This window comes from Stenella coeruleoalba (genome assembly GCF_951394435.1).
Source record: "Stenella coeruleoalba genome assembly, chromosome: 2".
Lineage (NCBI taxonomy): Eukaryota > Metazoa > Chordata > Mammalia > Artiodactyla > Delphinidae > Stenella > Stenella coeruleoalba.
In genome coordinates this window covers 171,475,021-171,486,856 of record NC_137147.1, presented here as the reverse complement: position 1 = coordinate 171,486,856, position 11,836 = coordinate 171,475,021, and the positions used below count along the sequence as shown (strand labels likewise).

The 11,836-nt window shown below is 41.6% G+C and overlaps 1 protein-coding gene across 12 annotated transcripts in view; it reads left to right on the top strand.

The window, feature by feature from the left end:
* The window catches only part of ARHGAP21 (Rho GTPase activating protein 21), a 170,386-nt gene that overhangs the window by 135,173 nt on the left and 23,377 nt on the right, over positions 1-11,836 (top strand). For all 12 annotated transcript variants that reach the window (XM_079913778.1, XM_079913776.1, XM_079913777.1 and 9 more), the window contains 4 exons: positions 71-1,961; positions 7,161-7,319; positions 7,464-7,566; positions 9,735-9,771. In XM_079913778.1, coding sequence (XP_079769904.1) covers positions 71-1,961; positions 7,161-7,319; positions 7,464-7,566; positions 9,735-9,771 — 2,190 coding nt within the window. The remainder of the gene's footprint in view (positions 1-70; positions 1,962-7,160; positions 7,320-7,463; positions 7,567-9,734; positions 9,772-11,836) is intronic.

Below are 11,836 nucleotides of genomic sequence, written 5' to 3'. Positions count from 1 at the left end.
CATCGCAAGAATGGAAACAGGTGTTCCTTTGATGACTCTGAAGTGACCCCTTTCTCTCATCTTCATGTAGGCGTATTCTCAAGATGCCTACCTGAAGGGCAACGAAGCCTACAGCGGCAATGCCCGCAACATACCTGAACCTCCACCAGTCTGCTACCCCTGGCTGCCACCCGCCCCTCCCGCCCCGGTGCCGCCCCCTGAAACAGCTCCTCCAGACTCCTCCACGAGCAAACCGCAGACCAGTCCCCCAGTATTGACGCAGCCCGGCAGGGCCTACAGGATGGAAATACAAGTGCCTCCGTCACCACCAGAGGTGGCCAAGTCAAACACGGCAGTGTGTGTCTGCAGTGAAAGCGTAAGGACCGTCATTGTACCTTCTGAGAAGGTTATAGATTTGTTACCTAGTAGAAGCAACCACACGGTTCCCTCCCACAGAACTGAGGAAGTGAGGTACGGCAGGAACGAGCAGACCTCTTTCAAAACAGCATCAAGAACCACATCGCCACCATCCTCGATTCCCACGTCCCATCTAATCCATCAGACCGGCTCCAGGTCGTTGGAACCTTCTGGCATTTTACTTAAATCAGGCCATTACAGTGGACACTCAGAAGGACTGGCAAGCAGCAGGTCTCCAGCTGTGGATTCTCCTCCCGTATCTGTCAATCACTATTCTCCAAACTCCCATCAGCACATAGACTGGAAAAACTATAAAACTTACAAAGAGTATATTGATAACCGACGGTTGCACATGGGTTGTCGGACAATTCAAGAAAGGTTAGATAGTTTAAGAGCAGCCTCGCAGAGCACAACAGATTATAACCAGGTGGTACTGAACCGCGCTGCCTTGCAGATACGACGTCGGAGCACCTCTCAGGACCGAGTGCCCCAGTCCGTTCAGATCCGGCAACGCAGCGTGTCTCAGGAGAGGCTGGAGGACTCTGTGTTAATGAAGTACTGTCCAAGGAGTGCATCTCAAGGAGCGCTGACATCTCCTTCTATTAGTTTTAGTAACCATAGAACTCGCTCGTGGGATTTTATCCAGGGACAGGGTGAAACCTTAGAAAACGTCCATTCTGAATGCCCACCACCCGATGTAAAGGGAGAACGAAAGCAGACTTACAAGTGGAGTGGATTTACCGAGCAGGATGATCGGCGAGGTATTTATGAAAGGCATAGGCAGCAAGAAATTCACAAATCTTTCCGAGGTTCCAATTTTACAGTGGCTCCGAGTGTTGTGAATTCTGACAACAGGCGAGTGAGTGGCAGAGGGGTGGAATTGGTGTCTCAGTTTAAAAGAATTCCAGCAGATCTGAAACCACTGCAGCCCAACAGAAATTTTCAAACTACCTGCGGAATGTCCCAGCCTCGAGGTATTTCACAAGACAGGTCGCCTCTTGTGAAAGTCCGAAATAATTCTCTGAAAGCACCTGCGCACGTCACAAAACCACCCTCCAGCCAGAACTCGTTTGTTTCCATCAAAGACCAAAGACCAGTAAATCACTTGCATCAAAACAGTCTCTTGAATCAGCAGACATGGTTAAGGACTGAAAGTGCCCGCGATCACCAAGTGGACACTGGGAAGCCCCCCTCTCTATCCGGAGCTTCTGTTAAGCCCGCCCCTCCGATGAGTGAGAACGCTGGCACCCCAGATTTGGAATTATCCGTCACTCAAAGGAATCAAGATTTAAATTTACAAGAGGCTGAAATTCAGCAATCAAATGCTGTAGATAATAAAGAAACTGTCATCCTAAGAGAAAAACCTCCATCTGGTCGCCAAACGCCGCAGCCTTTAAGGCATCAGTCTTACATCTTGGCAGTGAATGACCAAGAGCCCGGTTCAGACACCACTTGCTGGCTACCTAATGATGCTCGCCGCGAGGTCCATATAAAAAGAATGGAGGAGAGGAAGGCCTCAAGTACCAGTCCACCCGGTGATTCCTTGGCTTCCATCCCATTTATAGGTGAGCTCACTTAATGGTCATTGGCTAGTACGTCACATAATTAACACATCTTTTCAGCAAAGTATTTCTAGTTCAACAGGTACAGGAGTTTTACACTGTGATCTTAAAACACTTGTTCCACATTTTCTACACTCTTTTAAAACCAGAGCCATAAGCTTTTACTCTCAAAAATTATTTCTAGTATCCATTTTCCTGTTTTGTTTTTAAAGTTTACATACTCAGTACTCATTTTTAATTTTTTTTTTTTGCGGTACGCGGGCCTCTCACTGTTGCGGCCTCCCCCGTTGCGGAGCACAGGCTCCGGACGCGCAGGCTCAGCGGCCATGGCTCACAGGCCCAGCCACTCCGTGGCACGAACCCGCGTCCCCTGCATCGGCAGGCGGACTCTCAACCACTGCGGCACCAGGGAAGCCCTTTCATTTAGATTTTAATGAGACAAATCCCCACCGCCTGGGGTGGGGTCAGGAGACCCATCAGCAAACCAGTTTGTGCTTAGTTGTTGATTCAGCTGAAACAAAAGCCAAGTGGAACCGCTTTGACCGCTAGTAATCAACCTTTCATTTAAACAGTGCTTTTTACTTTCTAAAGCTTATTTCTTTGTAAATTTTAACTTGTGGGCCAACTGAAAAGACCTCTTTGTTGTCACATTACTTTGTCTTAGAATCAATCCTGGACTACATGGGGGGAAATTACTTAAATTACAAGCATGTGCCCTGATCCAGAACACCTATCATGTTGACTGAGGCTTTAGTCTGCTCACATGCCCCAGGTATATTATCCACAAAGCAGCCAGTGTGTTTTTAAAAATATAAATAGGATCATTTCACTCCTGATCAGAACCCTTTTTTACTTCCCGTGTTACTCAGAATAGAACCCAGAACCCGACTGAGGTGGACAAGGCCCTCTGTGATCTGGGTCACAACCCTACTCCACCTCTCACCCCTACCTCCCGTCTTCCTGTGCACGCTGTCTTCACACACGCCAGCCTCCTAGCAGTCCTGAAACGCGCCAAGCACACCCTGCTTCAGCGCCCTGGCACCAGTTCCAAGCCTTGGAGTGCATTCCAGAGATATTCACAAGACTCGCGCGCTCTCAGTACATTTGGGCCTCTGCTCAGATACTACCTTATCAAAGCAGCCTTTCCAGACCAGCCTATCTAAAATACACACAGAACCTGACATTCTCTATCTCCTTAAGCTACTTTATTTATCTTTATACCACTTGTTTCCACTTGGCATTTGTATTTTTTGTTTATTACATGTTTCTCTGCAGAGCTAAAACATGAACTACGTGAGAGCCAGGATTTTAGATCTTTTGTTCACTTCTGTGTCCTTCATGCCTGGCATAGAGAAGGCACTCAATATTTGTCGAAATAATAGGTGAATGATAATTTTGATTTGATGGTTAAATGTGTAGCAAAACAAAACAAATTTTCATCATAATTACTATGCAGCTCTAAGATATCATATGCTAACAGGATCATCATATATGTCCTTCGTATTCTCTTCATTTAATAAATGAGAAATTTAAGCTATTGAGAGGTTAAATAACTTCCCCAAAGTCACACAGTCAGTATGCAATAGAGACTTCCCTGATTCAGCCTCATTGCAGAGCACAACTCCAGAGGGCACCATTTATACAGAATGCGTTGTGAACAGCGCCCTCTGGAGGTGTGTGATGCAAGGCTTGCTTTGAGGCCAAGGCCATACTCTCACTCAACCTGTTACCCCATAGGTTCAGGAAGAGTTTGCCATAATTTTGTAATATATTGTATTCTCTGTCAGTACTGTTTCAGACTTTTTCTCTTCTAGAGAAACTTTTTAAAGCCATTGAGCTCTTGGACTGTCAGGTGACACTGTCAGAATCAGTTTTTTAAAACAGTCCCACATAACTTATATTTTATAAATGTGGCGTATTCAAGTTGTAAACATTGCAGGGACTCTCAACCTAAATTGTGCTCATATTTGTATCTGTACCCTTAAGGCCGGCCTCAAAGAGTAGTAGATTTCCATTGTAGATGGAAACGATAGATATTTTATAGAAATTATGATTTTATGATTTTTTTTTTAAACATACAAAGCCCTACAACCCATGGCTGTATTTCCCAGGCCTGTGAGGTGTTACCAGAATAATGGCATTATACTTTCTTCCTACTTAGTAAGAATAATATAATGAAATTATATTGGAGTAATAATAAGTTTGCTAGTTATATCTGTTAATATTTCTAGGTACAGGAATAAATCAAAAGGTGAATTATGCTTTTAAAGAGAAGTTTGGCTAAAATATAAAACAAAAATCTATTCTATATACATAAAGATTTAGAATAATTATTAAAATAGACCATTTTGTTTGTTTATTAAAAATAAAAATACTAATTTGTTCTGATCACATTCTACTTTAAGTACTTATTAGAGTCGCCTTAGTTCCTACTGGATGACATCTTCTGTTTTATGAATCATGACTTAAAAGTCCCCCAGCATAGAAGTGTCCTTATAATCCATTTATTTCCTGTATGCCTCCCAGGACTTTAATATATTGCATATGGTTACTCTGGTATGTCATTTGAACAGTACCAGCGGAATAGGGTAGAATACAGAACGGAGATATGAACACAGTATTGATTTTACTGTTCAGATGTAAATGCTGTCTATGGATGTAAGTGTTCTTAAGTTCCAAAATTTAATATTGAAATCCTTTTATTATTGAGCTTCAGAGTTTTATCTGACCAATGGGTATTTGTCTTTCCAATCTAGTTTTTTTTTTTTTGCGGTACGCGGGTCTCTCACTGTTACGGCCTCTCCCGTTGCGGAGCACAGGCTCAGCGGCCATGGCTCACGGGCCCAGCCACTCCGCAGCATGTGGGATCCTCCCGGACCGGGGCACGAACCCGTGTCCCCTGCATCGGCAGGCGGACTCTCAACCACTGCGCCACCAGGGAAGCCCCAATCTAGCTATTTTTAAAAATATGTGTTTTACTGGGGTGACTTCAGCATTGAAATGGACTAAAAGAGACTATTTGCAATGTTTCTCAAAGTATTTTCTAGGAACACTAATTCCATTTGATAAAGGGGGAAAAACAAAGATCAGTGGTCAAATAAATTGAGAAATGCTGGGTTTTGAAAGTTAAACAAGTTTTGTCTGTCTTCACCATAGAACTCTCAGCATCATTAACATGCTCCTATATGTCGTGAATTTTCTAGACAGGATGTAGTACAATTTGTCTTAGAAGTATTTGACCATGAATCCTTTCTTTCATTTAGAGTATTTCAGTTTAGTATACCATAAAACACACTTTGGAGAATGTTGGTCTATACTCTATGCTATTTTATGGAACATTTAAATTAAAAGGAAGAAAAGCAAAGAATTAAGGCTTGCTGTTGTATCGTCACACTACAGGGTCTTTAATAGTCTGTGAATTTAATAGTTATTTTTGTTACTTGAAAACATTATAACCAATGCAAAATAAATAAGTAAGTAAGTAAATAGGTGCCTTGGCTTTATTCCCAAAATATCACAGAATGGAGCCAATTTATTTACTTAGTTATCTGTGTAATACAGAGCTAACGAAACGTCTTGCAGAAGGAAAATTTTCCAACATTTCGTTACACATTTAATATCTAATATTCCTTTGGGGTCACAAAGACTTAGAAAAATGAAGAAAATAAACGACTTTTTTTTAAAATTAGGAATATCGGTCATTAGCAGTAATTTGTTTATGGCCACTCCCACACATACATGCTCTTGTAAAGCTTCATAGTAAGTCCTGAAAATAAATTTCAACATCTTTCACAAGTAAACACAAAACGAGTAATGAGTTCCTAAGTAATTTGTTCTATAGCAGCAGGTATTAAGGTGTATTCTCCAATCCTGATTTTCTATCTTTCTTTTTACTACTCATAACTATTAATATAAAGAAACCAGCTGTATTACCCGCATCGAGTTCCTCTCAAATTCCTTCTCCCCTCTTTTTTGCCGTACTTTTACTACTTCTTGGTCTTCTCACCCTAAAGTTGGCCAGTATGTGTGTACTTAATTAGGATTAGCCTAACTAAAATTGAATTCGATTGGTGCAGCCATGCTGGCCCTGGCATTTTAAACCAATTTAGAAGTTTTGTAGGATATAGCTTGATTACAGTGTCTCTGTAGGTAAGTTTAGCTATCTGAAATTTACCCAAAAGGGCTGGGACTGGGTGATTGGGTGACTAAATAATAATTCTGCATTTAATATTCCCTCTTCTTAGCTCAGATTCCCCAAGTTTGAATTGGCATCTTCTTACTAGATAAATTTCTGTGTTCCAAGTTTAACGAAACTGCTCACCACAGAATAATTTTAGATGTTCATTTATCTTCCTTTTGGTAGTTGGCTTTTATCCCAAAATATTTCAAATTGATCTGTAGCACACCTTATAGAATACTATGCTTATTTCCTTAGAGAAATAAAAATTTTTTAAACTTCACACTTATAAAAATTATAGAATTGTATCCCTAAAGCAGACTTTCTGGATTTTCAGCTAGTTCCTTTAGTGTTGAAAAGAGATCCAATAGTAACTACACTGTCAGCCAGATCTGTCAGTTTTTAAAATAAATGCAAACCTCAAAAGCCCCCTAAAAATTCCTTGGCTTATGAAAGCCCCAGAGTATTTCATATTCTTACATAAATTAAACAGATACTTTTATCCCTTTTGTGGATTTATTGTTGTAGTCCCCTTGAGCTAGAAGTGACCCTGATAATCCTAGTCCAATTTCTTTATAGGGAATGAATTTAATACCCTGAGGAATTAAGTGGCTTCCACGAAGTCCAGCAAGACAAGTCCTTGGCCCCCTCCCCTGCTCGGTCTTCCCATTCCTAACAGCTGGCTTATTCTGTGTGCTAAAATAAATCGTCCGAAGATGGATTTATGACATCGGTGCCTAATAGTTATTAATTTCTTTTAAGGTAAATGTTGGATTCCTTGAAATTAGTACTTCCAGCATTTGTCAGCTGGCAAGCTGGGTCATCTTTCATACACATGCGCCTCTCACATACACACAAAGCCATGAAATCTTGCAACCTCTGGTTAACTTGTCTGACCCATGAACCTGTAGACATGCAGCCAAGTAACTGTGACACATTCCCGGTGGTTCTTTCAATAATGAATACTGATCACTGTTGTATTATTTTATCATTACTGACGATACCTATTTCCTCTCACCTTACAGATGAGCCTACTAGCCCCAGCATCGATCACGATATCCCACACATCCCCGCCTCTGCGGTCATCTCTGCTTCCACCTCCCAGGTACCCTCCATAGCAGCGGCCCCTCCCAGCCTCACAACGTCAGCTCCTTTAATTCGACGTCAGCTCTCTCATGACCAGGGTACGTTTCAAGGAGCGGTTATGTGAACTGTCTTATGTTCTCAGTTTTCCATTTAAAATACTGTGACACCCCCTGATCTCCTCGCCATTTAAAAAGAATCTGGAAACCACGTGCACATGTGTAAATGTTGGGTTTTGATTGCAGAATCTGTTGGACCTCCCAGCCTGGATGCCCAGCCCAGCTCAAAGACAGAACGATCAAAATCATACGATGAGGGCCTGGATGATTACAGAGAAGATGCAAAACTGTAAGTCTCAAGCGTGTTATCTTAAATACTTGTTAGTGGCTGCTCAGTATGGCCTTGACATGTAAATACTGAATTTACTGATGTCTTTTATATTTTCTAACTTTATGACATTAGAAATGCAAATAAAAAATCAAAGTTGCGGGCTTTCCTGGTGGCGCAGTGGTTGAGAGTCCGTCTGCCAACGCAGGGGACATGGGTTCGTGCCCCGGTCTGGGAAGATCCCACATGCCGTGGAGCGGCTGGGCCCGTGAGCCATGGCCGCTGAGCCTGCGCGTCCGGAGCCTGTGCTCCACAATGGGAGAGGCCACAACAGTGAGAGGCCTGTGTACCGAAAAAAAAAAAAATCAAAGTTGTGACATGATAATACATTCAATTGAATTTTTAAAAAAATTAATGTTTAAAAATCAGTAATACACAAACATAATACAAAAATACATATAAAAATATATATATTAAATAATTACTTCTGCTTTAGGCCTTCAGTCACCCAGTTCTACTCTCAGACATAACTGTGCCATCATTTTCTTTTATATAATTCCAGAGCTATTCTGTGCATAAAGTCATACACGCGTTTACGTACGCTTGTATACGTCTGTGTGCTGATTGTTTGTATAAACAGATGATAGGTGCGCTACACACTGGTCTTGGAGAGCATTCAGTGCATGTATGCCTGGCTTATTCTTTTTCATGATTGTTTAATTTTCCACTGAGTAGTTATACCATAATATATTTAACTGGTGTTCTGTATTCTAACAGACGTTTAGGTTGATCAAATCTTATGCTACAACAAATAATCCTTCGGTGCCTATATTTGTACATAGTTCATTTAGCTTATATGTGAGTACAGTTGGAAAAAGGATTGTTACATCAAAGGGTATGTGTATTTTTTACTTTAATATCTATTGTCAGTTGCTTTCCAATTTATTCCTCCTGAACCAGCTGCCTGAGGGGAGTCTGTGTGAGGTGTGGCCAAGGGCAGTGGCAGTGGCTAGCAGGGATTTTTCTAATGATGCAGAGTGGGATGTGTGAGCCGTTTTAGCCTTTACTCTCCCTCATTAAAAGGTATCAGTAAACAGCCACATTTCAGAGTCGCCTTCACCTTACCCCAGCTACACAGTGCTTCCTGCAAAGATGGCAGGACCGTGTGTTTCCTCCTTCATCCTCACCTCCCCTGATGCCCCATGGTGATCAGTGAGGCTCCTGTCACTGGTACCCCCTTTCCTGTTGTTCCAACAAGGAAAGCTTGGTTTTGATCTCTCAGAAAACAGTGCTCTGCAGTTTTGTTGGAGACGTGTAAGCACTGGCGCCCTCTCTCCCCGTATCCACTTTTTACTTCACTGCATTTAACCCCACTTCTTCATATGCTGTAGTTCAGATTACAGGCGTCTCCTGATGTTGTCGAAGATGAGTTTGCGTATCTATTTCTGGTTGCCTTGTTGGGGGGTGGGGGGCTCTGAGAGGAGAGGACAGCGCCATCTTCGATCACACCTTAAAATCCTAAGTTCCTTAATGAACTTTGAATTAAAACAACAAGAAAACAACTTCGTCCCATAAGGTTAAATTGTTTTTGAATAATTAATGTGGACCTGTCCTCTGAAGCCCTAAGCTTATTCAGTGTCAGCTGCTGTTCTCTGTACTGAAACATCCAGAATATGGTCAGAGGGAAGAGTGGCGGCCATGACCAGCCCTGACAATGCACTTGCTGCCGCCGTGTCCACAAGCTGGACAAGTGTGGAAGTGCCTGTCTCTATCTGACCGCTGATGGTGACCACTGACCAGTCATTATTGACAGTGTGGAAATCCTTAATAGAGCATCACACCTGTGGGTAAATAATAACATAACGGCCAATGTTTAGTCTGAGTAGCTTTTTCCTTGATACAAAAAAAAAAAGGATAAGAAAATCTCACCTTTTATTCAGAGATGGTCTTAACTTACAGTTTAAGAAAACTTCTATCATGGAATAGAAAGTTTAAGTACTTATAAAGTTTAGGTACTTATAAAACTAGCTGTTTTTCCTCATTTGCATCAAACTCTGATCATTTAACATGGTAACGATGAAATGTCAGCTTATTAATGAAAGGGTAGTTGTAATAGTCAAACTACTTTTACATCTTTAAGGTATTTTTATGCATTTACTGCAAATATTGATAGACTTCTTTTCCAACAGGTCCTTTAAGCATGTATCTAGCCTGAAGGGAATCAAGGTAGGTATTCAGTATTTTTAAAATATCGGTAAATGATAAATGTTTCTATTTACCTGAATTTACTTTAGCTCTTCATAGAGAATTATTTCTTTTATCCGTTAGGTATTTCATATTTAAATATCATAACCTCCTATTCTATAACTTTCAAGTGCATTTGGAAAATATCACTCTAAGTTGTGATTTCTAAACATATTCATCAAATATACAGCAGTTTACACACATTGTGCTGATTTTTCTTATTTTGTAAGTTTACGGACAAATATTTAACTGCCCAGCAGTATGTTTTTTTTTTTTCTATCCTCAACATTATTATTTCCTGCCTCCCCCCAATTCCCCCCAATACGATCCGCCCTGTCCTCTCTTGTCTATCCTTCCCTCATGCCTTTCCCTCAGTGAAACAATAAAAGCTGTTAGACAGGAATTTCCTTATTTTACCTTCTCCAAAAATACCAGGACCTTCATTTATACCCACACTTTCTGCCTTCCTTACTCTTATCTTAATAAGTATCTTTTTACGTGGCACATTATCCTATTAAGCACAAACACCCAGGTTTCTGCTTTGGATTCCATCACTTTTCACTTTCTCAAGACCCCTGTCTCTTCTGCATAATCACTCTTTCCATTGGCTCAGTCACCATCACATAGAAGCATGTTCTGTGATTTCCTGTATTTAAAAGAAAAACCTTCCTCGAATCCACGTCCCCCTCTGTTTACTGCTCCGATTTACTCTTCCATTTTTCATAGCAAAATTCTTTGGGAAAAAAATTGTTGGTAGTTTCTACTTTCCCACATCACGTCTTTCTCACCCCACACGCATCAGAATGACACTGTTCAGGCCAAGGTTACCAGTGACACTCAGGTTCCAGAACAACTGGCTGCTTGGGTTTTTCACTTACTTGACCTTTCAGGAGTATCCAGCGTAATTTCCCACTTACTTCCTGAAACACCTTCTTCTGCTGGTTTCCATTTCTGCCTCTGTGTAATATTTAAAATGTTGGAAAGTCTAGAGCTGGTTCTGACTCCCCTTTCCTCTCCACCTACCGTCATTTCCTTGGTGCTCCTACCCAGAGATCTCCCCGAGTGTATATTGCCAGCCTTGACCTCTTCCCCAAACTGAGGCTCATGTGGGCTCTTGCCCTGCACCATCACCATTTGGACGTTTAACAAGCAGTTCAAGGTTTCCATGACTAAGTAGACCTCAGGGACCGACCCCCCCAGACATGTGTATCCCTCCTTTTCCCTCATCTGTCTAAGTCCGTTTCAATTTACCCACTTGTTCAAGCACCAGGTCTAGGAATGAAGCTTGTTTTTTCTTTTCCCTTTCAAGTACCGTCCGCTCTACCTCCAGAACATACCCTGAACCTATACCTTCCTCTCTGTCTTCACTTTCGCTACTTTAGTCCCAGCTGCCACCGTCCCTCACCTGGATTCCCACAGTACCACCTCCTTTCATGGTTGTCCCTTTCAAATCCGTTCTCCAGGTAGCAAGCAGAGCAACCTTTCAGCTGTATGATCAGATGATGTTACTCCTCTGATTCATCACTTCATGGCCTCCCACACACTCCTGCCACAGCCTGAAGTACCCTGAACAATCTATAACTAGCTGTTTCTCTTACTTCCGTGGAAAAGTGAACATTTAAAATGATAACAGTGAGGGAATGCCCTCAGGGTCCATTGGTTAGGACTCTGCGCTTCCATTGCAGGGGTCACGGGTTCAATCCCTGGTTGGGGAGCTAAGATCCCACATGCCTTGATGTGGCCAAAAAAAAAATGATAACAATGAACGTACATTCAGTAGCTATATATTCTCCCTGAATTTTTCTTTCCCCTGATCTTTCGTGGTTGCCTCTTTTTAAAATGTTTTCTCCAAATTTCATCTCACATGTTCTTTCTGCAGAGAGGTCTCACCTCAGCACCACCAGTTAATAGCTGCTGCTCTGTTGTTCCTTATTGCATCTCCCTGTTTCATTCTCCGAATGGCACTAATCACAATCTGATCATTTTCTTGTTTTATTTTTCTTTCTTCTTTGCCTTTTCCCACTAAAATGTGAGCTCTTGAGAGTAG